This window comes from Acomys russatus, chromosome 31, assembly GCF_903995435.1.
Source record: "Acomys russatus chromosome 31, mAcoRus1.1, whole genome shotgun sequence".
Lineage (NCBI taxonomy): Eukaryota > Metazoa > Chordata > Mammalia > Rodentia > Muridae > Acomys > Acomys russatus.
This window is the reverse complement of record NC_067167.1, coordinates 3,765,715-3,792,945: the sequence shown is the minus strand read 5'-3', so window position 1 is coordinate 3,792,945 and position 27,231 is coordinate 3,765,715. Positions and strand designations below refer to the sequence as shown.

General features: G+C 55.2%; 1 protein-coding gene across 4 annotated transcripts in view; it reads left to right on the top strand.

The window, feature by feature from the left end:
* Window positions 1–334: 334 nt before the first annotated feature.
* Dpp9 (dipeptidyl peptidase 9) overlaps window positions 335–27,231 on the top strand; it is a 31,535-nt gene continuing 4,638 nt past the window's right edge. The window contains exons 1-15 of one of the 4 annotated variants that reach the window (XM_051172926.1): window positions 779–1,583; window positions 1,791–1,843; window positions 7,517–7,770; window positions 13,032–13,144; window positions 14,041–14,214; window positions 14,285–14,453; window positions 14,578–14,691; window positions 15,836–15,964; window positions 17,261–17,322; window positions 20,268–20,368; window positions 21,362–21,539; window positions 21,674–21,836; window positions 23,344–23,423; window positions 24,561–24,713; window positions 25,058–25,193. In XM_051172926.1, coding sequence (XP_051028883.1) covers window positions 1,488–1,583; window positions 1,791–1,843; window positions 7,517–7,770; window positions 13,032–13,144; window positions 14,041–14,214; window positions 14,285–14,453; window positions 14,578–14,691; window positions 15,836–15,964; window positions 17,261–17,322; window positions 20,268–20,368; window positions 21,362–21,539; window positions 21,674–21,836; window positions 23,344–23,423; window positions 24,561–24,713; window positions 25,058–25,193 — 1,975 coding nt within the window. In that variant the 5' untranslated portion in view covers window positions 779–1,487. Of the gene's footprint in view, window positions 458–778; window positions 1,584–1,790; window positions 1,844–4,228; window positions 4,447–7,516; window positions 7,771–13,031; window positions 13,145–14,040; window positions 14,215–14,284; window positions 14,454–14,577; window positions 14,692–15,835; window positions 15,965–17,260; window positions 17,323–20,267; window positions 20,448–21,361; window positions 21,540–21,673; window positions 21,837–23,343; window positions 23,424–24,560; window positions 24,714–25,057; window positions 25,194–27,231 lie in introns of those variants that run through there. The other 3 variants (XM_051172924.1, XM_051172923.1, XM_051172922.1) reach the window with 3 other exon arrangements.

Below are 27,231 nucleotides of genomic sequence, written 5' to 3'. Positions count from 1 at the left end.
CTGGGCCATCTGCTTGGAAGGCACCTACACTAACCGATATGCCACCACAACCTCAGTTTTCCATTCCCGTATCTATTTAATTGGTGTCACCTCAGGGTCGGGTTGGCTGACAGGAACCGGTGCAGGGGTGTTCATCCCGCAATCCTCTCCCGGAGAGCGCGGCGACATCAGTTTTGCTGTCCTTCCCGAGTCACTCCCGCACACCGCCCCCCTAGAGCTTCGTGGATGTTGGTTCCTCCCTGACGTTATCCAATCAGAAGCTGCCGCTTTTGCAGCTCAACTTCCGGGTCAAAGGAGGCGCAGCCGGCGGGTCCCCCCCCCCCCCGGTGTCCGCCGCCTTCCCTGTCCCCCCGCGCCCGCCACTTCCGGGCCCTCGTCCGGGGCATGGAGCGTCGCTCGTGAGGCGCCGCCGGCCCCGGGGACGCCTTGCCCAGCTCGTCCTCCGCGCCGCGCCCCGGTGAGCAGCGTCCGGCCCCGGCTCGTCGCCTCCCGCCCCGGCTGGCGCCGTCCGCCCGCCTCGGCACCGCGCGCCCTGTCCTCGTCGTCCCCGCCGCCCCGATCGCCGCGCTTCGCCCGTTCCGGGCCGCGCCCAGGAGCTGCTGCCGCACCGCTGCGGAGACGCAGCCGCCAGCTTCATCGCACAGCGCGGCTCAGCCCGGCGTCCGCGCAGCCTCCGCCAGCCTCTGCCAGCCTCGTCTCCTCCAAACCCTCCCTCCCGGCCTCACCCCCCCCCCCCAACCCCCGGAATCTGATCCCCTCAAGCCTCATCCTCTCCCATTTTGATCTCCCAAATCCGGATCCCCGCAAGCCTGATCCCTTCCAAGCCTTATCCCCCCCAAACCTGATTCCCCTTCGAGCTTGATCCCTCAAGCCTGATCCCCAAAACTTGATCCCGCTAACTTGTTCTATCAAGGCCTGATTGTCCAGATTGCCCCTTTCGATCTGGACACCCAAAGCTTGACAGCCCCAGCATGAACCTCTCCAAATGACCCTACTAGCCTTACTTCTCGAAGACTGATCAACCCCAGCTTGATTCTCCCGAAACCTGATCCCTCAGCCCTTATCCCTCAGCCCTTATCCTTTGCCTCAGTTTCCACGTTGTCCCATGCCAAGCTTGATACGCTCCCAGACTCTAGTCATATCCTCTGTCTCACCCCTTTTCTTTCACTGATTAGCTTGAGCCCCCTCGGTCCTCAGCCTCAGCTTCCGCCTTCAGTCCCCCGCATCTTCAGCCTCATCCTCAGGGTCCAGGCCTCAGGCCCGCCCATACCCTTCCCCGTCCACGCGATAGCCCAGCCTTCCATCCCAGTGGTCCTCTCGCTGCCTCCCACCAGGCTCCCTTGGGAGCCCCCTGGGCAATCACCAACGTGCTTTCGAGGAGCTGGGACTGGTGCCCAGGAGGTGTGGACCACAGTCACCACTTCCCGGCTGGGTCCCGGGGAGACCGGGCGCTGAGGGACACGTCTCTTCCAAGTGAAACCCAGGGCATGCTGGCAGCCCCGAGGGGCTGGGAGGCTCAGTTAGAGTCTAGCCAGGTAGATAGGGTTAGGCCGCACAGGCGGAGACTCCCGCCCGCATGGAAAGTGAGTGAGAAGACGCCAAGCACATCACTGGCCCCTCCATCCTTACCATCCTCACCGGTCCCCCAGTCCTCACCAACCGCTCCATCCTCGCCAGCCCCTCATCCTCACCAACCCCGTCATCCTTGCCAGACCCCATCTTCACCAAACCCTTCATTCTCGCTAGCTCTTCCCATATGCCCACCTTAACGCCACATTTGTTCTGTCAAGGTCCGTGCCCCTCGCCTGCAGCTGCCATGGAAGCTCCTCGGACCCTTTAGAAGGTCAGTTGTGCTGGGATTGGCATCGAGGCAGGCTCTGGGGTGGGCTGGGGCTTGCTCTGGAACATACAGGTTGAGAGAAAGTGGCTTTGGGGGTTAGGGACCCCGGAGATGCGGTGCCTACTGCAGTGTTTTGCACATCTGACACTTCCTTCTCTGCAGTTGCCCTCCAAAGGCTGGGGGTGGGGGGTGGGGGGACAAAAGAAGAGTGGCTAGTAAGCTAGGTTTAGGGGGGCTTGACCCCCTCTTCCGAGTTCATATGCCACAGCACCCAGCACGTGGGCATCAATCTCTGTGGTAGTTTTTGCCTCAGAAAGACCGGTTGGGTGTGATTTTAAGTGGCTCATTCGTCTGACAGCTGTCATTATGAAAACCTTCTGTGTGCACACTCCGGTTAATCCTCAGCCCCAGGCCTCGGTATTGTAGTTCCAATTCAATAGCTTTGGGAGATTGAGGCACAATCACACAGCACAGATGTGGTTACGCTGGGGATTGAATCGTTTTCTCTAACATGGGAAGCCCTGCTTTTCAGCACTGGACAGAGAACACTGGTGACATTTCCATTCTGTGTCCAGGTGGCATCAAATATCTGAAAGGCTGTTGGACTCTTCTGAGAAGGCATCTGGGTGGTGACTGGGGACAGTAATTCAGAGGGGACAGCGGGTTGTGCCTTTAGACACAGATGGAGTGCTGCTTGAGGGGGGGGGGGGAGCTGTCATTCTTCCGGGACACTGGGATAGGTTGTTCTCTGTGAGGCATCCTGGGCCCTGTGAGGTCCTGAAGTGTCCCAGGTCTCCACCCACTCCTGACCAAGCTCTGGTCAGGACAGCCACACATGTCCCCAGACATCTCGTGGGGTCCCTAGTTGGCAGAGTTACCTACCTCAAGACCATGATGTCATCCAAGTAAGTTTTCCTAGCATTTCCTAGGTGGCATGCAGGGTGAGCACCTGCCATGAGGGTAACATTCTGTCTCCACAGTCCCCTGGGCTGGAAGTGTCTCCCCTGTCTTAGGGGGGAGAGAGCAATAGAGCTCATCAGCTCTGTGGTCTCAGCCCTCCCCACCCCCCACCCCATACACACAAGATGTTGAGACAAACAGGAAAAGATGTGTTTGGGCTTGGTTTGGGGTGAAAGTCTGAAGTGCAGGCGATGGTGGCCTTGAGTGCTGAGGTACCCTGGAGACAGGAGGGTGCTCAGCGGCTTCACACCCCCAAAGATGCTGTTGCTTGGGACCCAGGGAGACTCTTAGCACTGGGTGTCCCTGGTCCCCAGTACCTGCCTGAAGGCAGAGGTGAACTGTTGGCATTGCAGACCCTCCAATGGTCCCCGGTGCCAGACAGTGGGTCAGGGTTAAAGGTCAAGTTGCATCTGGATTATGAGGATGGAGAAGAAGGTGCAGGAGGCCCACGTGCAGTAGAGATGGGCCCTGCTGGTGGAGCTCAGGAGCCCCCTGCACCTGCTCTCCCTCTGCTGGTACCCAAGGACCAGGGCACTCTGGGTTATGTGTCCTGTCAGAGTGCTGCGCAGTGTCTCCAGACTCCATTCTTTCTCTATCTCCTCTTCCTCTATCTCCTCATTTTTCTCTTTCTTTCTTTCTTTTTTTTAAGATAGGTTTTCTCTGTACAACAGCCCAGGCTATCCTAGAACTCTCTTTGTAGACCAGGCTGGCCTCAAACTCCCAAAGATCCGCCTGCCTGCCTCTGCCTTCTGAGTGCTGAGATTAAAGGTATGCGCCACCACGCCCGGCCCGGCCCTCATTTTTCTTATTATCCATCTCTTCTTTCAGGTGGCAGGAGGGGGAAGATGGGGGTATCTAGGGCTGGTCCTCCCAAGATAAAAGGTCTAGGCGCGGTGACCCTGGCACCTGTGGTCCTGACACCAATGTTCCCCTCATGAAGCCACACCCTGTGAGGCCTCGTCTTGGTCCCCGAAGTGCTGGGCATGACCCAGGACAGCTCAAGGAGGACACAGGCCCTCTGTCTCTGGACTTCCTGTACTGTGGGGCATCTGCCAGTCACCACCTTCCATGCTGCCATGCCTCTTCACCTGAACTCTGGGGTTCCCCCCCACCCCCACCCCATCACCAGCCTCTTCAATGACCCTGCCCTCTTTCTTCCCAGGGACTCCCTCTAGGGTCTAAGGCAGGAAGTCGGGTGTGTAAAAGTCGGTTGCTTCCAGCCTTGACCAAGAGTTTTCAACCTTGTTTCCTGGTGGCTTTTCAGGCCACTGATGGGCGGGTGGGAGGGAAGCGATGGGAGTGTAGGTGGCTGGGTTAAGTGGCTTGGCATCGACTTCATCCCCAGCTGTGTAAACTCTTGCATGGGAACTGCACTGCGGGGCAGGTTGGTGCAGGTGGAGGCCTTGCTGCCACCTGTCTAATTCCCCAACCCCTCTCTGGGTCCCCATTTCGCATTAGGATAGTAGAGAGGCAAGTGGCACAGTTAAGCAATAGCCTGGCTGGAGCTCATGCTGGAAGGTCCTAGAACACATCCCAAAGCTCCCGATGTCTCATTTCGTTTCGAGTCTCCTGGAGCGGATCTTTGCGGCCTGGGCCCTCTGCGATGACTCAAGGCAAGAGGCCCTCCTAGGCTCTCTTCTGTGCAGGTGTGATGGGATTCTAACAGCGCTTGAAGGGGACCCACAGGTCACAATTTGTGTTTCCTGCTGTAAGCTGGGCTGGGCCAGTCTGAAGGTACTTAAGCCAGTCAGATCTGTGGGCTTGTCCGCTAGCTGCTCCTACCTGTCCCTGCCCCTGGCTTCCGACTACCCTGAGGCTAGACTGCAGTTTTGGGAATCCCTGGTCCCCTCTGGGGTCTTTGACTCAAGGACCCTGGGACACCTGTGGTTTTCTGAATTCTCAGAGCATCCCATGAGCAACTGCCGTGGCCGTGCCCTGTGGGAGAGGGAGAAAACCAAGCCTGGTGGGGTGAGCCTGCTGCTTGCAGAGGTTCCTTTCTGTCCTGTCCAAGGTTTCCACCATACTCGCCTTTTAGGGACTTATTTTGCGGCTGGTAGTCACAGTAAGGCAGAGTGAATTGAGAGCAGGAGCTCTTGCCTCAGTTTCTCCATATGTACAATGGGCTCCTATAAGTCAGAGTGAAGTGTCTGTTGATCAGCCTGGCTCTCACGTTGACGTCATCACTTCTCTCCTGAAGTTTTTTTTTTTAAGATTTATTTATTATTATGTATACATTGCTCTGCCCACATGCCAGAAGAGGGGGCATCAGATCACATTATAGATGGTTGTGAGCCACCATGTGGTTGCTGGGAATTGAACTCAGGATCTCTGGAAGAACAGTCAGTGCTCTTAACCTCTGAGCCATCTCTCCAGCCTCTCTCCTGCACCTTTTAAGGCACCCTGAGCCATTACTGCTATCACGTAACTGTGTAAGGCTTATTTCTGATTTTCTTTTTTTCTTTCATTGATTAATGTCTGTGAGTGCCTGTGTGGGCTTGCGTGTCCTGAGGAAACCCTCGAGGCCCTTTGGTGAAGTCATTTTCCTCTTTCCTTTTTTTTTTTTTTTTTCCGAGACAGGGTTTCTCTGTGTAGTCTTGGCTGTCCTGGACTCCCTTTGTAGACCAGGCTGGCCTCGAACTCACAGCGATCTGCCTGCCTCTGCCTCCCGAGTGCTGGGATTAAAGGCGTGCACCACCACGCCGGGCTCCTCTTTCAATTTTTAAAAGTGGTCCTGGGTGGAAATCAGGTCCCAAGTACCAGCGCACACTGAGCCACCTGCACACTTCCCCTTTGGGTTTGGGTTTGAGACCGTGTCACCTGTGATTCGGATGGGACTTGTCATCAATCATTCTGCTTTGGCTTCTGGGCACTGCGGTCACAGATGTGTGCTACCGCCACCATGCCAAACTCTGTGGGTCTCTGTCTGGTTGAGACACAGTCTCACTGTGCAGCGCAGGCTAACGTGGGCCTCGGAGATGTTTTCCTCTGCTGGGTTAAAGGAGTGGCCAGCCCAGCCACGGTGGTCTCCTGTTGCTGAGGAACTGGACAGCAGCTGACCAGCTGTGCCGTGGGCCCCTCCACCGACTGCCCCCACAGTCCTGACCCTTGTTTGGTGCCACCTTCAGTTCTTACCATCTGCCAGTGCTGAGGCCAGGTGGGCACAGTTGCAGAGGTTCCTGGAGCTTTTTTTCCAGCCGCTCTGGCACGTCTAGAACTGGGTCACTGGCTCGGGTAGGTGTTTAGATTTCTATAAAGCAAATATTTGCCTGGTTGGTCCAGCTCCACTCAGACTGAGCTGAGTCCAGTGGCAGTGACGGGCAGAGAGCTGCTAGGTTAGTGGCCACTCTCAGCCATGGACAAGGGTGGCTTAGAGGACACTGTGCCCTAGATGATGTCTACGTGAAGGTCCCTGTGGGTGTCCCCTGTGTGCAGTGACATGGTTGGCTTTTCCTCTGGAAGCCTCAAGCGTTTGTTCATTGTCAGTGATGTCCGTGGGGTGCTGGGTTCCACAAGCAAAGAGCTAGGAAGGAGTGGCACAGAAGTCGGGGGATGGGGCAGGTATCCATCAAGTAACCATGGTGAAAATGCTTGAGGGAAAGCGACAGCCAGGTAGACAGGGACAGACTGTTGTACCCATCTCAGAATAGGATGGCACTGGAAGGTTCCTAAGGACCTATTTAATACTTTCCTGAGATTGGTTTTAGATGTTAGTCAACCTAAAATGAAAAAGCCCAGCCCAGAAAGGAGGACATGTACCCTGCCATAGGAGTAAAAGGGGTCCGCCTTCTTTGAGGATTGAGTAAGGGCTGGCTTCTCTAGGCACAGGCATGAAGAGGGAGAGATGTTTAAGAGTTTGGGAGGCGTAGGAGGGGGGCCTCGAGCACCAGAAAACACGGTGGGGTTTGTTGTGTGCTTCTGGTTCTTCATTTCCTCCTCCTCCTCCTCCCCCTTCCCCTCCTCCTAAGATTTATTTATTATGTATACAGTGATCTGCCTGCCTGCCAGAAGAGGGCACCAGATCTCATCGTAGATGGTTGTGAGCCACCATGTGGTTGCTGAGAATTGAACTCAGGCCTTTGGAAGAGCCATCTCTTCAGCCCCAGTTGTATGTTTTTTTTGTTTTTGTTTTTGTTTTTTCAAGACAGGGTTTCTCTGTGTAGCTTTGACTGTCCTGGACTCACTTTGTAGACCACGCTGGCCTCGAACTCACAGCAACTCACCTGCTTCTACCTCCCGAGTGCTGGGATTAAAGGCACGTGCCACCACGCCCAGCCTGTTCTGTGCTTCTTTCAGCCTTGAGTTCCTATTAGTCTAGCATCCACCCCTGAGCCACGCCCCATCTCTTCCCTGGGGGATTCCAGGCAGGGGCTCCACCCCTGATCAAGCCCCAGTTCCCCACTAGAGGATTCTAGGCAGGAGCTCCATGCCTGATCTCATTGGGGGAATTTTAGTGGTGGCTCCACCCTGAGTTTCAACTCAACCAAGGGATGGAAGACCAGAAAGGGTTTCAGATGAATGAGTGGCCCCGGGCTCAGGTGGGATCCAGTGTAACTAGCAGAGCCTTGACTTTGAGAAGGTAGAGGCAACAAGTTGCAACAACTTGAGAGATCTTTGTAACAGTGTAACAGTGACTGATGAGGGTGCATCCGTGGTGAGGGCCGCTTGTCAGGAAGACAGCCCCTCCCTCCTTACGCTTTGCACTGTCTCCTTGCACAGCTTCTCGCTGCCGGCACAGGAGCCGCAGAGGATGTCCAGCGGGGTCTCCCCAGCTGAGCAGGTGGCGGCCGGTGACATGGATGACACGGCAGCGCGCTTCTGTGTGCAGAAGCACTCGTGGGACGGGCTGCGCAGCATCATCCATGGTAGCCGCAAGTCGTCGGGCCTCATCATCAGCAAGGCCCCCCACGACTTCCAATTCGTACAGAAGCCGGACGAGTCTGGCCCCCACTCTCACCGTCTCTATTACCTGGGTAAGCCACCCCCGCCCCCTTACCCTATGCTGCCAGGCCCCAGGCGCCCAAAGGTTTCATTTAGAAGCGACCAGCCTGGGACAGACAGTGTTGGTTCACTTCTAAGGTCAGCCATGCAGGTGACAGTTCAGGGTTATCCATGTAGCTCTGAGCTTAGAAACTGCTCCCAGCCTGTGCAGTGCCCAGACACTGTCCTAGGCCTAAAGGGTTATAGAGTTAAAAGAAAGAACCCTCTGGGCCAGGTGGTGGTAGCTCACGCCTTTAATCCCAGCACTTGTGAGGCAGAGGCAGGTGGATTGCTGTGAGTTCGAGGCCAGCCTGGCCTATAAAGCAAGTCCAGGACAGCCAGGGCTACACGGAGAAACCCTGTTTTGAAAAAAACAAAACAACAGCAACAAAAAAAAGACAGAAAGAAAAAAAAGAACCTTCTGGAAATCAGCTAGGCTTGTTTGTTTGCAAACAGTGTAACTTGTGCTGGTGACTAGAGGTACGGTCCCCTTGTACTGTGACACCAGGCTGGGCCACTTGTGGTTGGCCAGGATTCCTGGGGGTTGGTGTCACCTACAGTTGAGAAAAACACTTTTAAGACATGGTTCTGGTCATCTTCCAAGTCAGGCTTGTTGCTGCTGGTCTTGTGGCCTTGGTCCCCGAGACCACATCTGTACGTGTCAGGGGTCCTCAGCATTTGAATACATGAATAAACAAACATTGTCACCTGTCCACCCCTGGCTATACATGGATGACAGGAACCAAGACGGACACTGGGTGGCTGTCCTCTTCCCACTTCCCCCGTGCTTCCTCCTCAGAGCTGTCCCAGGAAGAAGTCACCAAACTGCAGATGCAGAGTAGTTGAGAACAAGCCGGCTTGATATCACCAGTCTGCCGAGTGACTGTGTGTCAGCTGTGAGCCGCAGCAGCTGTGGTGCGTGGTCACGCTACCACAGAGGAAAGCAGGAGATTCTTCTGAGGCTCTTATCATAGCTGGGCCAGGAGGACAGGATTACCTCAGGTCAAACAGCAGGTAGTGGCCTTCTCCACCTGAGGCCCCGGCCCCTCGCTTTCAGTGGTGGCCCCACCCACTCGTTGCCTGGTCTGTCTTTGGTGAGTTAGCCTCAGCCTGCACCTGTTGAAAGGAAGCAGGCAGCCAGAGCTCTGGGCAGGACCTTCCTGTGACATGGGTAACACCCATCTGCTTGTGGCCACATGGGAGCATCTCTGCCTCCGTGAATACATGGTGTTCTCTTTCTGTCTGAGAGTTCCCTCTTCGCCTCAGTCTTCTGAAGATGCACATGGCATCAGCTCTTCTCCCGAGTCCGAGAGCCTTAATATTCAACCAACAGCTGCAGAGACCCGTCTCAACAAAGGCCCCGGGCCCAGGGCGCTCTCTCTCTCTCTCTCTCTCTCTCTCTCTCTTTCCGGATCTCTCAGCCTCCCAGGACTGTGAGAAAGAACAGAATCCTCTGAGCTCTCAGTCACAAAGTGTACCTGGTAGTAGTGACCTCAAGACAGTTTAGGGAGCCAGGACATAATGCCACGAGGCTCAGAATGAGGTGCCTGTAACACAGAGCCTTGTAAGTTCCTAACTTTGGCTTTGGGTCCACCTGGCACTTCAGGTCTCCTGTCTTTCCACCAGTGGAGTGGGGGGGAGGTGGGGGGGTTGGGGGTAGGGATTGGGGGCGGAATTGACCTTCTGGCTCCAGGTTCCCCGGAATCCGATTGGCTCAGCCTCAGTCCCATGAGCTCTTCCTTCTGTGTGCTTGGAGTAGGATTGTAAAGTCTCACCTACTTTCTCCATGTTTCTGGGAGGAATCTGTCTCTTGTAGGCTGGGCCATGTGGGCTGGGATAGGTGTGGCTTTGAGCTTATAGGGTTTCTGGAGAAGGAATCTGATTGGCTTAGCTAGGATGAGTACTCAAGTCATCTATGTGTCCGGCCCTGGTGGGCGGGGCCTCTTGAGGTCCCTGTGGGATTCTTAGAGAGAGAATGAGATTGGCTCAGGTCTTTGAGCCCGGTCATTCACATGTGGCCTCTGCATGCATCTGGGCTGAGATGCGCTTGACCCCAGGGTTCAGTGCAGGGTGCTGGGGGTTCTTCGTGGGGGTTGGAGGGCCGCAGATGAATGCGTAGTGTAGACAGACAGTGAACACATGCCGATGAGCCCAGAAGTCTGGGGTGATGGTCAGTTTTCTCCAGCTAACTCGATCGCCTCACTGACTGCTACCTGGTAGCACTGGCCTTAGATCACCTCCTGGTCCCTCCGAGACTTTATCCCATGTCCTTGTGTCAGGTATCACTAAGGCTTAGGTGGCCGAGTCCCGGGCTGAGGATCCACTATTGTTCTGAGAGTGTGCCTGACCCTGTCACTCCTGAAGACCTCCGTTCTCACGGGCTCAGGTTGACTGTTTGGGCATTGAGAGTCAGTCATAGGTCCTCTGGGAAGGATGGGCTGAGCCCTGAGGGGACCTGCCAGCCCTTGCTGTCAGCCCGTTCTGTTGCCAGCAGAGCAGAGAGGCCTCAGGGTTGGGAAAGGCCTGGACTCTGGCCTTCTGTCTAGGGTTCAAGATGCAATGAACACTCTGGTCCAGGTTGGTCCCTGCCAGGTTGGCCAAGGCCATACTCCAGGGTAACTAAAGTGTGAGTGTGTGCTCAGGGCACCTACCACACCTGGGGCTGGGTAGGGTGAGGAGTTGAAGTGGGTAGTGTGTGTGTGAGGGCAGAGCCCTCAGGTAGGTAGCGCAGCAGAGGCTGAGGGAGGGCTGCCAGCAGTCAGCTCCACCCTTGCCTTTGGTGCCAGGCACCATGGGCTTTGCTGTTAGCACTGGAGGCCCGTTCAGGAATGCACTGGCTCAAGCCATTGGTAGAATTGCTTGTTAATAAGCTGTGGAGGGGAGGTGGCTTTGATGTCCTCAGCACAGACTCGCCTTGGACTTCCTGTTCGGAAGCCCCAAGGACAGCAGTGTCCCAGAGCACAGGCCACTGCTGAGGAACAGCTACCCCACTGGCTTAGAGTGGGCCTTTAGTATGAACAAGGGACAGTTCACATCTCAAAATGTCTTACTTCCTGCATTTCTTAGTTGTTTGTGTGTGGGAGGTACATATATATGTCGTGGCATATGTGTGGAGGTCAGAGGACAACTTATGGGAGTTTGTTACTCCCATGTTACATCATGTGGGTCCCAGGACTTAGGTCATCAGTCTTGGTGGCAGGTACCTGTACCCACTGGGCCCTCTCATTGGCCCTGTGCTGTACTTTTAAAGGTGCGAGACACAGGCTTTAGGCCCAGCACTTAGGAGAGGCAGGTGATCTCTGTGAGTTCAAGCCTAGCCTGGTCTACATAGAGAGTTCAAGGGTCAGCCTAGTCTACATAATAGTTCCAGGCTAGCCTGGTGTACATAGCAAGTTCCAGGACAGCCTGGGCTACATAACGAGTTCCTGGACACACATTGACCCTGTCTCAGAAAATCACAACAAACCAAACGGTCCAGGCAGCTGCAGAAGTGGAGTGAGGCAGAGGTCAGACACAAGTCACTGTATGAGGTACCATGTTCCAGGCCTGCAAAGTGCCCTGTGTGCTCAGAGGAGCGCCAGCACTGTCCCCAGACTTCTGGACCAAAGAGAGGAAATTGAGACATGGTTGGAGCTGGTCATTCCTTGCTGACAATACTTCTACATTCCATGGGTTGCCACACACTGTGACCTCTGCTTCCCCACCTGTGGAGGATGCACTTGTCACCTGCACCTGTCATCCCAGCATTTGGGAAGTCTGGAAGAACAGGAAGAATTCAGGGTTATCCATAGCTACCTAGCAAGTCAAGGACCAGCCTGGGCTACAAGACCAAAAAAAAAAGAAAAAGAAAAGAAAGAAAGAAAGAAACAACAACAACAAAAAGAAGCCAGGTGTAGTGGCGCACACCTGTAATCCCAGCACTCGGGAGAGAGAAGCAGGTGGATCTCTGAGTTCGAGGCCAGCCTGGTCTACAAGGCAAGTCCAGGACAGTCAGGGCAACACAGAGAAACCCTGTCTCGAAAAACAAAACAAACAAACAAAAAGCAAAAGAAAGGACAGTGACCTCGAGGAGATATACATGTTCCGTGCAGTGAGTGACAGGGCTAAGAATGAGAGGGCTGGCTTGCACACTCATAGTCTGGCGCTGAGCCCAAACGTGCTGAGGAATCAGCTACAAAGAGTTTGAAAAGCTTCTGCAGCAGGCGTGGTGGCGCACGCCTTTAATTCCAGCGCTCGGGAGGCAGAGGCAGGCGGATCGCTGTGAGTTCGAGGCCAGCCTGGTTTACAAAGTGAGTCTAGGACAGCCAGGGTTACACAGAGAAACCCTGTCTCGAAAAACCAAAAAAGAAATGAAAAGAAAAGAAAAGCTTCTGCAACAAAAACCCAGCCCGGCCTCAGCGCCCAATCATGTCCCTCTGTCAGGGCTCAAATCCATTTGTCCACCGAGGTGACGCCCACAGGAGCCTAGGGCAGGGGCCTGAGGAAGGTGGCTTGGAGTTGTTCCCGACCCAGGCTGGAGTGGATGGAGCCATGGCCGCGATGGCAGGAAGAGCCCCTAAAAGCACCCGCCATGAGCACTGTGGGAGCACACGCATGTGCGTGAGCATGCACGCAGGCACGCACACTCCTCCGTCCTCTCCCTGAGGTTTAGCCTTCCTCTCATCTGAGACTGCTTTAGTCTTCTGTCTTTGCTAGGGTCTCTCATAGAAAGGAACCTTCTAGAGGTACCCCTGACCTCAGGAGGGATGAGCTCTCCCACTGTCCTCTCTGACCCTCAGATGGTGGGTGCTGCAGACCCTGAGGCTCAGATCTCAGGATAGGAGAGCCTACTGCAGAAGTGACCAGACAGTGGGGCCGGAGCGACAGCTCAGTGGGTAAAGTGCTGACTGCACAAATGTAAGGACCCAAGTTCAAATCCCCAGCCCCTGTGTCAAAGCCGGGTGTGCTGACTGCACCTGTCACACCAGTACCGGTGCCAGGAAATAGGAGACAGGAGACTTGGGGTTCACTGGCCAGCTAGCCGAGTTAGTGGGAGACCCTGACTCAAAAATATAAAGAGGCTGGGCATAGTAGTCATCCTAGCACTTGGAAGAAAGAGTCAGATGGATGTTTGTAGGTCCAAGGCAGAGAAAGAGGTGGCGGGGAGACATAGTGATGGACGTGTGGGCTCTGACTAGAAACAGAGGGGGCCATGGCCTGATAGCCTCTCAGGTGGGGCCTCCCAACTCTTGAGCTTTCTCTGACCTTTCCCTAGGAATGCCCTATGGCAGCCGTGAGAACTCCCTTCTGTACTCTGAGATCCCCAAGAAGGTTCGGAAGGAGGCCCTGCTGCTGCTGTCCTGGAAGCAGATGCTGGACCACTTCCAGGTGACCCACCCATGCCACTTCCGGGAACAGAGTTCTGACTGGGACACTTATCAGACTCACTTCTCCCTCTCTGCTCCTTCACGTGAAGGCTGCTGACTCATGGGCCTGGCTAATGATTGATATCACTGCCCAGAGGGGCCCAGGAAAAGGAACACCTGGCATGGCTGTGCTCTGTGGCCGTAAACATTGCACAAGGCTGCAGCTCAGTGGCAGGCCTCGCCCAGCATGTGCAAAGGTCCTGGGGTCCCTCAGAGGGAACAGTAGCACCATCACAGTGGCATGCCCGAGCCGTCCCCGACCCCAGTCTTGCCCAGTTACTGGGCAGGTAGACTTCCGCATAGCGCAGCGCTGGGAATGCAACCCAGATGTTCACACTTGCCTCATCCGTACCCTAGGTCTGAGCTGCGCTCCTGCCCAGTTCTGAGGCGCGCTGAATGGAACCCTCAGTTGGTACCAATGGTTCCATCCCATCAAACCAGTTGTGGTGGTGCATGCCTGTCAGTCCAGCACTCAAGGTAGAGGCAAGAAGATCAGGAGTTCAGGGTTATCCTCTGCTAAGTAGTGAATTCCAGGCTAGCCCAGGCCACAGGAAACCTTGTCTGGAACAAAACAGACTCACTCCATGTCCTTACACTTCTGCCCAGATATCTTGCCCACCGAGATTCCAGGGCAGGTGGTCAGAGGAACCTAGGGTGTGTTCTGTAGAGCTGTGCGTTTGGGTGAATGGGACATGGGAGGTTCCCACTGGGACATCCAGAATTGAGGGTGTCAGCAAGGGCCAGGGTCAGGGTGGGCATGCGGAAACATCACGAGTTCCCAGCCAGCATGAGATGCTCCGTGTCATAACGGGGGGTGGGGGGGGGAACCAAGAGAGGCCCTGTCCCCTATGTCCCCAGGCCACACCCCACCATGGTGTCTACTCAAGGGAGGAGGAGCTGCTACGGGAGCGCAAGCGCCTGGGCGTCTTCGGCATCACCTCTTACGACTTCCACAGCGAGAGCGGCCTCTTCCTTTTCCAGGCCAGCAACAGCCTGTTCCACTGCAGGGATGGCGGCAAAAACGGCTTCATGGTGAGGTACTGCCCTCGTCCTGGGGTGGGAACGAGGGGCCAGCGCCCTGACCCGACCTCTCTGTCCCCAGGTGTCCCCCATGAAACCACTGGAGATCAAGACCCAGTGCTCTGGGCCGCGCATGGACCCCAAGATCTGCCCTGCGGACCCTGCTTTCTTCTCCTTCATCAACAACAGTGACCTGTGGGTAGCAAACATCGAGACTGGGGAGGAACGGCGGCTCACCTTCTGTCACCAGGGTGAGGCCTGGGCGTGAGCAGGGTTGAGGGTGCCAGTCCACATGTTCAGAGGATGGCTGTCGTAGCCGTGTGTGGCATCTTGCTCCTGGAGGCTGTGAGTCACTTGCAGTGTGCCCTTCTCCAGGTTCAGCCAGTGTCTTGGACGATCCTAAGTCTGCAGGTGTGGCTACCTTTGTCATCCAAGAGGAGTTTGACCGCTTCACCGGGTGCTGGTGGTGCCCTACGGCCTCTTGGGAAGGTAGGGAGCCTGATTCTCAGCATTGCACTGCAGCCCAGGGCCACACGCGCCTCCACTGAATTAGTTCATATGGTCCCAGGACCAACACCTAGGGACCCATTAAACACCCATGTCAGGGTCTGCACAGGACAGGAAGAAGACAGGGGCCGTGCTTAACCTGGGCCACTCACATACATCATCACTACATACTGGAGATAGAGAATACCAGGTGAGCCACAGGCAGCCCCTCACTCGGGGGATTCTAGGCAAGGGTTAACCCCCTTGGCCACGCCCCCAGGTCCTCACTGGGGGATTCTAGGTGGAACTCCACCTCTTACCACGCCCCCAGCCCCTCACTGGGGGATTCTAGGCTGAACTCCACCTCTTACCACGCCCCCAGCCCCTCACTGGGGGATTCTAGGCTGAGCTCCACCTCTTACCACGCCCCCAGCCCCTCACTGGGGGATTCTAGGCTGAGCTCCACCTCTTACCATGCCCCCAGCCCCTCACTGGGGGATTCTAGGCTGAGCTCCACCTCTTACCATGCCCCTAGCCCCTCGCTGGGGGATTCTAGGCAGGGCTCCACCCTGACCACGCTCCCAGCCCCTCACTGGGGGTTTCTCGGCAGGGCCCCCCCCCCACCTCATTGCCAGGCCCTCACAGTGGGTAGGTCCTAGGTCAGTGCTGTGTTGTGCTCCCAGGCCCTCATTGTGGAGTTTTGTACTTCCAGGACATATGTGTTGTTTCTATGTGTTCAGGTTGTCATGACAAAATCTCCCTGACTGAATGGCACAGAGAGCAGAGATGCATGCATGACTCCACACTGGCCTTGGTGGTTCTGGGGTGCAATGTGACAGACCTGGCTTCTCCTAAGGTTCCGATGCATACCCCAGGCCTTCCGTGTCCCATGTTGTTGTGTCCTGGACGCATGAGTACTCCTGTCATGCTGCTCTGCCTGTTGTGCCCGTGGCCCCCTTACAGGCACCGCACAAAGGCCAGCCCTTAGGCTAGAGTTTGATCATATGGTTTCAGGTGCCAGCCTGCCTCTATAGCCCAAGCAGGTGGCTTCTGACGGCTTCGTGCTGGCTCCTGCCACCCCTCTGTGGCACAGAGCCCCTGTGTATTGTGGGTGGGTGGCCTGAGTCTTTTCCCTGCGCCACACCAGGCTCTGAAGGCCTCAAGACACTGCGCATCCTGTATGAGGAAGTGGACGAGTCTGAGGTGGAGGTCATTCACGTGCCCTCGCCTGCGCTGGAAGAGAGGAAGACGGATTCCTACCGCTACCCCAGAACAGGTGCGTACCAGCAGCAAGGCCGGCTGCCTGCTGCGTGACAGCTGGCCGGCGCAGTCCTGCCCTCTGGGGTCCCCTCCACTTGGCTTTATTGGGTCTCATGGTCACAGAACTCAGAGGCCACAGATTCTCCAGGTCGGCCCAGAAAGTGAAGGTGCCAGTGTCTTCCAGCTGCCAAATGGCACATTTCCATGTATCTCCACGGCAGCACAGCCACAGACAGACAAGTGGGCCTCGCCTAATGGGAGGTGCCCTGGTGTAGTGGCCCCACCTGTCGTCCCAGCCCTCAGGAAGCTGAGGCAGGCGGCTCATGAGTTCGGCCTTGTCAAAAACAAGCAGCAGGCCGGGCGTGGTGGCGCACGCTTTTAATCCCAGCGCTCGGGAGGCAGAGGCAGGCGGATCGCTGTGAGTTCGAGGCCAGCCTGGTCTACAGAGTGAGTCCAGGACAGCCAAGGTTACACAGAGAAACCCTGTCTCGAAAAAGCAAAAAAAAAAACAAAAAAACAAAAAACAAAAAAACCAAGCAGCAACAACAACAGACGGGTGGGGGGTGCAGGATACTGACTCTCCTGGCTGAACCCCTGTTTCTTTGGTGTCTCAAGGTCTTTGAAGCCTTGAGCCAGCAGCAGCCACTGCCAGCCTGGTTCCACCTTAGGTCTGCTGCCTGCACCTCTGTGGGAGTCACTGGTCTGGGACTGAGGCTCAGTGGAGGCAGAACTTGTTTGCACAGAGCCCCAGGCCCCACCCCCAGCATCATACACTAGATGTGGTGGGGCAAACCTGTGATTACATCAGGAGAGTTCAAGGTCAGCCTCAGCTCCATAGAAGGTTCGAGGCCAGCTTGAGACCTTATCTGTTTTGTTTTGTTTTGGTTTTGTTTTTTCGAGACAGAGTTCCTCTTTGTAGCCTAGACTCACTTTGTAGACCAGGCTGGCCTCGAACTCACGCTACCTGAGTGGTGGGACTAAAGGCATGTGCCACCATGCCCGGCTTGAGACCCTATCTGTAAAAACCAAATAAATAAAACAGAATGTCATTGCGGACACTCTGTGGGCAGGGACAGGGCCATGTCCCTCTGTGTTGTATTGTTGCCGTTTCAGCTCCTGTCATAAAGTCTGACCTGTCACATGTCACAAAGCAGCACATCATATACCCTGGGTTAGAAATGTGGTCCAGGACCTGGAGACTTAGTGTCATACCTGGGAGGAACCCTGCCACCTCCCCATGGGTGTGGTCCCACAGTCCCTGGCCAGGGTGGCCTCTGGCAGCCTGGCACTCACCTGGTCTTCCCCACCACAGGCAGCAAGAATCCCAAGATTGCACTGAAGCTGGCTGAGCTCCAGGCAGACAGTCAGGGCAAGGTAAGAGCCTGGCTCGGGAAGCTTCCAGAAGGTCCGGGAGGGCCTGTGCATAGCTAGCCTGCTCTCTGTGACTTGTGCTACAGCCAAGTGGGCCTCCCCTGTCTCCTGTGGTGGCCACAGTGACTCAGGACCGTGGTAGCCACAAGCCCAGCACTGAGGCAGATGGCCAGGGTGCCAGTCCTCACGTCATCTCATGTTTAGCAGGGCAGAATTCTGGGTCCTGTTCTGGCCCCTCCTCCTTGGCATTGCTCACTTTGAGACGCCCAGTAGGGCCCCACCACCCAGAGTGCATGCCAAGCAGCAAGGGCGAGTGACATGGTCTCCAGCGAATGCATCCACCTGCCTCTGCGGGCCCATCTGTCACTCTGATGCGCCTTCCCCAAGGCCAGTGAGAGCAGCTGACAGCACTTTTGGTCCCTTGGGTCACCAAGGGCGTGAGACAGTGAAAGTCACTCAGGGCAGCCTCTGGGCCTGAAGCTGTGTGGTGCTTATGTTTGGGAACACTGGGTGGGCAGGCCTTGGGCAGCCGCAGGAGCTTGGCCCCGGGATTTCATCTTTACTTTTATTTACTGTGTGTGTGTGTGTGTGTGTGTGTGTGTGTGTGTGTGTGTGTGTGTTCAGAGGACAGCTTGTGGGGGTCAGCGCTCCCTCTCCACTGTGTAGGTTCTAGCAGTGGGACCCAGCATCAGCCTTGGTGACAAGGGCCGTTCCCGCTGGCCTCTAGCAGGTTTCTGCGAAACCTTGGATAACATCCAGGGAAAGTATAAGGTCGACCCCCGTGTCTTTGTTAGTTTGTACTTTTTTCGTTATGTATAATAGGCCCTCCCTCGCCAGGACCCTTGTATCGTCTTCAGAACATTTCAGCAGTACCATGATGTAGATGTCAAGGGTTTTTTTCTTTTCTTTTTCTTTTTCTTTTTTTAAATATTTATTATGTATACAGTGTTCTGCTTGTATGTACGCCAGCAGGCCAGAAGAGGGCACCAGATCTCATTGTGGATGGTTGTGAGCCACCATGTGGTTGCTGGGGATTGAACTCAGGATCTCTGGAAGAGCAGCCAGTGCTCTTAACCACTGAGCCATCTCTCCAGCCCCTCTTTTCTTTTTCTTTTTTCTCTTTTTTTTGGTTTTTCGAGACAGGGTTTCTCTGTGTAGCCTTGGTCATCCTGGACTCACTTTGTAGACCAGGCTGGCCTCGAACTCACAGCGATCCGCCTGCCTCTGCCTCCAGAGTGCTGGGATTAAAGGTGTGTGCCACCACGCCCGGCTTTCTTTTCTTTTTCATAATGTATATAAGTACAGTGTCGATAGATGCCAGAAGAGGGCGTCGGATCCCCTGGACTGGAGTTACAAGCCGACATGAGCTTCCCTGTGGGTGCTGGGAACTGAACTCGGGCCTGCAAGTTCAGTAAAGGCTCAGCGGCTGCCCCATCCTCAGCCAGAGCCAGCCTCTGCGGCAAGCAGGCGCCTGAGCTCGGTGTAGGCTGCAACAGCTAACAGGCTGTGGGCTGCTGACCCCACCAGGGTTGCCGCCCATGACCCTGCCCCCCTTTCTCCCCATCATCCACTTGCCCAGCCTGTCCAAGACCTGCCGCTTCCCCAGTGATGACCCAGGGCACAAACAGGCAGTTCTAGAACCATCTGGATGTGGCAGGAAGCAGTGGCCTGTTGTGTGTCCATCCATGTTGTACCCCCCTATCCCTGCCCCTGTAGAACAAGCTGTCACCACAGTAGAGGGCCACAGGTTTGTGGCTTTGACTGCAGCAGTGTGGCCTGAAGCCATACAGGCCGAGGGTCCCAGGATGGGTGTTTGTAGGGCAGGCTTTCTCTGAGGGCTGGGCAGGGTCTGTCCCAACAGCTCAGATGACCAGCTGTCCCAAGGCTCCAGTGGATGCCATGCTAGTGCGTGCCTGCGTCTGCACCTCTCCCTTGTGTGATATAACATTCTGGATTAGGATCCCCACACAGTACGACTTCCACCTTGAGGGCAGACTGCTTGCCTGCCTGCCTTCCTTTCTTTCTTCCAGGATTTATGTATTTTTACTTATTTATTTTGATTTTTTAAAAAGATTTATTCGAAGCCGGGCGTGGTGGCGCACGCCTTTAATCCCAGCACTCGGGAGGCAGAGACAGGCGGATCGCTGTGAGTTCGAGGCCAGCCTGGTCTACAAAGTGAGTCCAGGACAGCCAAGGCTACACAGAAAAACCCTGCCTCGAAAAACCAAAAAAAAAAAAAAAAAAAAAAAAAAAAAGGTTTATTCATTATTATGTATACAGTGCTCTGCTTGCATGTACTCCTGCAAGCCAGAAGAGGGCGCCATATCATATTACAGATGGTTATGAGCCACCATGTGGTTGCTGGGAATTGAACTCAGGACCTTTGGAAGAGCAGGCGGCACTCTTAACCACTGAGCCATCTCTCCAGCCCCCCCCCCTTTTTTTTTTTTTTTTGGTTTTTCGAGACAGGGTTTCTCTGTGTTAGCCTTGGCTGTCCTGGACTAGCTTCATAGACCAGGCTGGCCTCAAACTCACGGAGATCCGCCTGCCTCTGCCTCCCGAGTGCAGGGATTAAAGGCGTGCGCCACCACATCCGGTTATTTTGATTTTTCTAAGACAAGGTCTGTCTTTGTGGTCCTAGCTGTCCTAGAATTTACTGTGTAGACCAAGCTGGCCTCAGACTCATGGAGGTGGTTCTAACTCTCCTCCCTGCCTCGCGCCCCCGCCCCCCCAGGATTGAAGGAGGGCACCACCACATCCTATTACTATTTTAGTGCACTTGTTTAGTTTGCATGTAGTGCTCATGGAGGTCAGAAGAGGGCACCAGAGCTCCTGAAACTGGAGTTCCCAGTTTGTTAGACACCAGGTGGGCGCTGTGAGTCCAAGCGTCTGGGCACGGAGAGGAGGGAGGCTGCGGCACTGCGTGTGACATGGCCCTGTTTCTCCAGATCGTGTCAAGCTGCGAGAAGGAACTGGTGCAGCCGTTCAGCTCCCTCTTCCCCAAGGTGGAGTACATCGCCCGGGCTGGCTGGACACGGGATGGCAGATAGTGAGTGTCCTGGGGACAGGCAGGTATCTGGGGGCCCATGACTTTTTCCTCAGAGTCCCTCTGCACCTCAGCTGGCAGGAGACAAAGCAGGGAGGGGGACTCAGGTGTCAGGTCACCATTCCAGGTGGCCCAGAGTGGAAGGGACTAACACCAGGCCGGGATGCTGAGCTCTCCATGGCTCGGTGGAATGCAGGGACAGAGCGCCCTCCTCACCATTTCCTCCCTCCTCATCCTCCTGCCCAGGCTGATCTAGAACTTGGTTTGTAGCCAAGGATAACTCTGAACTTAGAATCATTCTGCCTCCGCCTCCTCACTGATGGGTTGGCAGGTGTGCAGCCATGCCTGGCCACGCCATGTCAAAACAGAAAACTTTGAGAAGACCCAGGGTTGCAGGATCACGGTGTAGCCTACACGAGACTCACAGAACAGAATAGAATAGAATAGAACCGAATACTGTTCATTTAGTTAATGTTGGGTGTGATGGCATGCACCTGTTATTTCAAAACTCTGAATGTGGAACCAGGAGGATCAAGAGTTCAGAGTCAGCCAGGTGTGGTGGCGCACGCCTTTAATCCCAGCACTGGGGGTGGGGGGGCGCAGAGGCAGGTGGATCACTGTGAGTTCAAGGCCAGGCTGGCCTACAAAGTGAGTCCAGGACAGCCAGAGCTGTTACATAGCTGTTACACTCGAAAAACCAAAAAAGTAATAAGTAAGTAAAAAAGAAAGAAAAACTCAGGAGTCATATGTCAAAAAAAAAAAAAAAAAAAAGCCACCTGTCTGATTTGAGAATGCTGTCCCAGGCCCTAGTCACATGGATTGTTGTCACTCAAGCTTCTAATCTGTCCTGGAGATTGTGTGTACACCAGTTAGACCTCCTCCACACCCTGAGTGGCCCTGGGCCGACTCCCAAAAAGGATGGACCCTGTGGCCCTGTCCCCGGTCGTGCCCTGCCAGCCACTAAGGCCCCGGCCGCCTCCTGTCTCGTTCCTCCAGTGCCTGGGCCATGTTCTTGGACCGTCCCCAGCAGAGGCTGCAGCTTGTCCTCTTACCCCCCGCCCTCTTCATCCGTTCCCCCGAGAACGAGGCCCAGCGGCAGGCAGCTGCCAGAGCCGTCCCCAAGAACGTGCAGCCCTTTGTCATTTACGAAGAAGTCACCAATGTCTGGATCAATGTACGTAAGCAGGAGTGCCTGCCGGGGCGCCCCCACTGTTCCCGGGGTGCCCCCAGGTCCCCAGTGGGACGCCCAGCTGGGCTCAGGGGCTTGCTCAGCCTCAGTTTCCTCTGACGAAACATCTCGTTCCGCAGGTCCACGATATCTTCCACCCGTTCCCGCAGGCAGAAGGCCAGCAGGAGTTTTGCTTCATCCGTGCCAACGAGTGCAAGACTGGCTTCTGCCACCTGTACAAGGTCACCGTGGAGCTTAAAACCAGTGACTATGATTGGACAGAGCCTCTCAGCCCCACAGCAGGTGAGCAGAGCCTTAGTCACAACGCAGGAGGCCACACCCTGACCCACCTTGTGCCTTTGGTAGCGGTTGGTCAGCCTCATGTTTGTTGATTGCCTAGGTGAGGTTTCCTCAGCGCTTGGGCCTCTGCTACTGAATGAAAGAAATTAAATAAATACGGAAGGACATGGCTGCTCACAGTTACGGCTGGGGAAGTGTATTGTAGATAAGACGGAGGACATAGCTAGAGCAACCATGACCAGACTGACCTGGGCCTTGTGAGGAAAGAGGAGGAGACAGAACAAGAGAGGAGCCGTAGAGCAAGATGGGTGGCCTGGGCCAAGAGACTGCCGTAGCCAAAATGGCTGAGTAATACTGGGGCTAGAGGAGCTGAGGGAAAGGAGGCCCAGCGGGATTCAGGGGGAGGGACAGGATATGCTGGCCAGGAGGGCCCTGTAGCAGGTAGAGATTGAAGGATGCTGGGACATCCTGCCAGCATCCGCTTTGATTTGTCAGTGGGCACCTCATTTAGCCATTTGTCCCGGGTTTGAGGCCTAACAGCCGCCACCAGGGTATCAGAGTTTAGCCCATGTGCCATCGCCATGTGCCACCTGCGTTTGGTTTTGTCTTGTCACTTTCTGGTGCACATGTCTGTGTTCCAGCTTCAGCCGTCTTGCCTCAGGGCTTCAGATGCTCTGGGCCTCAGCCAAAGTGGCCCTAGGGGCCAAGGGATGTGTGAGAAAGAGCACGGAGTGTGGCGGTGCTCACCTGTGACCCCAGATCCCTGTGTGCTGAGGCCGGAGTGGCAGGGCCTGCGAGGCCCCATGCGAGCAGTCAGGCACAGTGTGTGGTCCCGGGAGGAGCAAGGGTGATTAAAGATGGCGACTCGGCCTTGGGGGACATAAAGAAGGTAAAGGTGGCAGAGTAAGGAGGATGAGGAACACTGTGGTCACAGCAAGTCACGTGCCTCCTGGTGATGTGCCACTGCAGAGATCTGATGGGGACTAGGAAGGCATGGAAGGCCCAGGGCAGGGGACCCAGCTGTACAGAAAGGCTGTGTGCAGGACACAGTATGTGGTGTTGGTAGAGCCTGAAGGAGGCTCATGTGGGGAGGGCGCCTGCAGGCGGCAGGGAGGACTTGGGACTTGGGCCATGACCCTGAAGGAAGCAGGAAGTGGTTGGTTCTAATGCCAACGTGCAGTGAGTGTTAGGAGTGTGGTTTGCTCACTTCTCTGCCTGGTTGCTTGATGGAAGCCTGGTTCTGGTTCTGGTGACCCAGGATGACCTAGTCAGAAGTGGCCACTTGTCACATGCCACACCTGCTGTAAGTTAGGAAGGCCCCTTCCTGGCTGCCCTCCCTCAGCATCAGGGACCAGTCCTGCTGGCCCCTGGTCCTCCCTGACAGGTTCCCTTCCAGTCTCCCGTTAGGCCAGGCTGGCCACCCGGACATGACGGGGCTTCCCTTGGCTGCAGCACTACCAGTCCCAGCCCGTTTCCCTGTCCCTCACCACTCTGCTCTCTTTCCTCACAGATGAATTTAAGTGTCCCATCAAGGAAGAAGTCGCCCTGACCAGTGGCGAGTGGGAGGTGTTGTCGAGGCATGGCTCCAAGGTACCCTGCCCTCCCCAGCCCTCCAGCCGCCTGGGGCCCTGTGCGCCCTTCTCTTCCTTTTTCTGCTGCTCTGTCACCTACCCTGCTCCCACCAGGGGCCCCAGGACATCAACACTTGTGTCAGCGGGGAGGTGTGTGTGGAGGCCTAGCCCGGCCCCAGTGCTGCCTGGGACCCTGCAGCCCACTGTATGATTGAGTGCTGTGAGGAGGCCTAACATCCACCAGTCCTTGTTGAGAGCTCCCCACATGGTGGGTGCATGTGTCCAGACATCTAACCCAGGGTCCCCCAAGCAAAGAATTGGGTTTAAACTTCTTTACTCTGTTCCGTGTATTTCTTTTCTTTTCTTTTTAAAGAAAATGTGTGTGTGTGTGTGTGTGTGTGTGTGTGTGTGTGTGTGTGTGTGTGTGTGTGAGTGCTCTATCTGCATATATATCTGCACACCAGAAGAGGGCATTAGAGGGTATACATGGTTGTGAGCCACCATGTGGTTGCTGGGAATTGAACTCAGGACCTCTGGAAGAGCAGCCAGTGCTCTTAACCACTGAGCCATCTCTCCAACCCCGCTCCCGCTCCATGTATTTCTAATTATGACAGGTTGTTTAACTTTTTGGTCCCAGACAGGGCTTCTCTATGTGGCTTTGAACCTTTGACCCCAGAATTAAGGTAAAAATGAGGCTGAAATATTTTCAAAGTCTGAGAAGAGAAATGTGCCCCACCTGCCCTATCATCCCAACACTCAGGGGGCCGAGGAGGGAAAGCCTTCATATTTAGGCTAGCCTGGGATACGCAACAAGACTCAGCCTCAGAATAAAACAGCTAGACATCTTTTTTTTTTTTTTTCTATTTTTCTCACATAGCCCAGGCTGGCAATGAACTCAACTATGTAGCAGAGGGTGACCTTGAACTTCTGATCCTCCCAAGCGCTGGGTTACAGGCATGCTCCATGTGCCCAGCTTATGTAGTGTTGGGGATGGAACCCAGGGCCTTGTGTGTGCTGGGCATGCTTTCTCCCCCCTGAGCCCATCCACGGGACCCACACAGTCGGATGTGCTACAGGGCTGCTGTTGGCCCCCGGGGATGGGAGGAAGGAAGTGTGGCCGAGGCACACTGGTCACAGGAGCCCCCATTGCCCGCAGATCTGGGTCAACGAGCAGACAAAGCTGGTGTACTTTCAAGGTACAAAGGACACGCCCCTGGAGCATCATCTCTACGTGGTCAGCTATGAATCTGCAGGGGAGATCGTGCGGCTCACTACGCTTGGCTTCTCGCACAGCTGCTCCATGAGTCAGGTGGGCATGCCACACCCCTGCACACCCTCATCTCCCAGGGAAAGGAAGACCACACCCCTGCCTACCTGTGCCACCTCCCCAGGTACAGGAGGACATAAGAGTGAGGAGGCTATCCCCCCGATCCAGTTGACACCCCTTAGCCTCTCAGAACATTCTAGAAATCAGGCGGATCCCTGTCCATCGGGGATGAGGCCAGCGCCTCTAGCCTGGGAATGGCCCTGGCTGGGTTATTTCCTCATCTCCAAAGGGTGTGGCAAGGACCCGTAGGTGGGTGGGTTTGTAAGGTGTCTCTGGGGAAGGTGGAGCCTGCTCCTGTACACTGACTGCCACCCTTCGGCCGGCAGAACTTCGACATGTTCGTGAGTCACTACAGCAGCGTGAGCACGCCGCCCTGCGTGCACGTGTACAAGCTGAGCGGTCCGGATGATGACCCGCTCCACAAGCAACCACGGTTCTGGGCCAGCATGATGGAGGCGGCCAGTGAGTAGTGTGGCCTCAGAGAGATGGCCCCGCCAGCCAGGTCAAAGGGCAAGTTAGACAAGCCAGGCTCTCAGTGACAGGTGACAGCAAGGGAGGTTCCCTGTGCCTCTGCCCTGCCTCTCCTAACTCAAGACTCAGCTGTGGCTGCAAATGCAGGTGCCTCACAAACTACCTTGGCACCCTGGGGTTAACTCTCTGACAGTGCCTCTAAGAGGAAGATGTAGGTTTTGTTTTGTTTTTTGTTTTGTTTTTTTTTTTTGGTTTGGTTTGGTTTGGGTTGTTTTGGTTTTTTGAGACAGGATCTCTCTCTGTATAGCCTTGGCTGTCCTGGACTTGCTTTGTAGACCAGGCTGGCCTCAAATTCACAGCAATCCACCTGCCTCTGCCTCCCGACTGCTGGGATTAAAGGTGTGCGCCAACACGCCTGGCCCCCTGTTTTTGCTATTTGAGACAGGGTTTCTCTGGGTAGGCTGGCCTTGAACTCAGAGATCTGCCTCCCTCTGCCTCAGGTGTGCTGGGATTAAAGGCATGCGCTACCACTGCCCATCAGAAATTATAGTTTTGACGAGGAGTTTAGGGTCTGTCACCAGAGGAGCCTTAGAGAAAGAAACTGTGTTCTGAGGAACTGCCCAGAGTCTGAGGTCCTCCATTGCTCTCTGCTCAAAAGGACCTTTGAGTTCCAGTTTCAGCACACAGGACTTTGAATGCTTGTCAATCCACTGTCCTGAAGCATGCCTTGGAAAGGCCTAGAATAGTGGTCGGGGCTCAGTGGCAGAAGGCAACCACACCTGAAGCCCTGGCCTTCATCTCCAGAAGTCCTGTGTCTTAGTGAGTGTTCTGTTGTGAAGAGAAACCAGGACCAAGGCAACTCTTTTTGTTTTGTTTTTTGAGACAGGGTGTCTCTATGTTAGCTTTGGCTGTCCTGGACTCGCTTTGTAGACCAGGCTGGCCTCGAACTCACAGAGATCTGCCTGCCTCTGCCTCCCAAGTGCTGGGATTAAAGGTGTGCGCCACCACACCCGGCTAAAAGAAGAAGAGTCTCTAGGCCACATACTAATATTTTCCCTCTCTACAACCTCTCGGGCCTCCACAGTTCGAACCACACTCAGCACCACCGTCTTCCATGCTCTTACTAGTATGGCCCAAAAGCCACGCTTAAATCATTCCACTGTTTTCCTAATCCAAAGTCCTCAAATCCACATTCCTCCAAACAAAAGCCCCGTCAGGCCTATCCCAGCAATACCCAACTCCTGGTACTAACTTCTGTTTCAGTTAGGACTTTATTGCTGTGAAGAGATGCCATGACCAAGGCATCTCTTATAAAGGAAAATGTTTAACTGGGGCGTGCTCACAGTTCAGAGGTTCAGCTCATGATCATCACGGCGAGAGGCATGGCGGCGTGCAGGCAGACGTGGTGCTGGGAAAGGAGCTGACAGCTCACATCTTGATCCACACGCAGCAGCAGGAGACTGTGCCTGTAGCTTAAGCATAAGAGACCTCAAAGCGCCGGGCAGTGGTGGCGCACGCCTTTAATCCCAGCACTCGGGAGGCAGAGGCAGGTGGATTGCTGTGAGTTCGAGGCCAGCCTGGACTACAAAGCGAATCCAGGACAGCCAAATACACAGAGAAACTCTGCCTCGACAAACCAAAAAAAAAAAAAGAGGGAGAGAGAGACCTCAAAGCTCATCCCAACAGTGGCCATGCCTCCTAATAGTGCCAACCATTCACACACATGAGTCCATGGGGGCCAAGCCTATTCAAGCCACCGCACCAAGTGTGGTCACCCCAGCCCTCAGGAGGCAGAGGTAGGAGGCTTGTAAGTTTGGGTCTAAGCCAGCCTGGCCTATATGAAGAGTCGGTATCTCAGGAAAGCAAGGCCTTGGTCCCTCCGTGCCAAGTGACCAGTGTGGCTGTGTATGAGTCCTTGAGAAGCAGAGCAGGGAAGCCGTGGTTGGGGGTGTCTGCATCGCCATGAGACCAGTATTAGCTTCCATCTTACTCCTCTTCCCAGGGTGTCCATTGGGCTCCCCCCCCAATC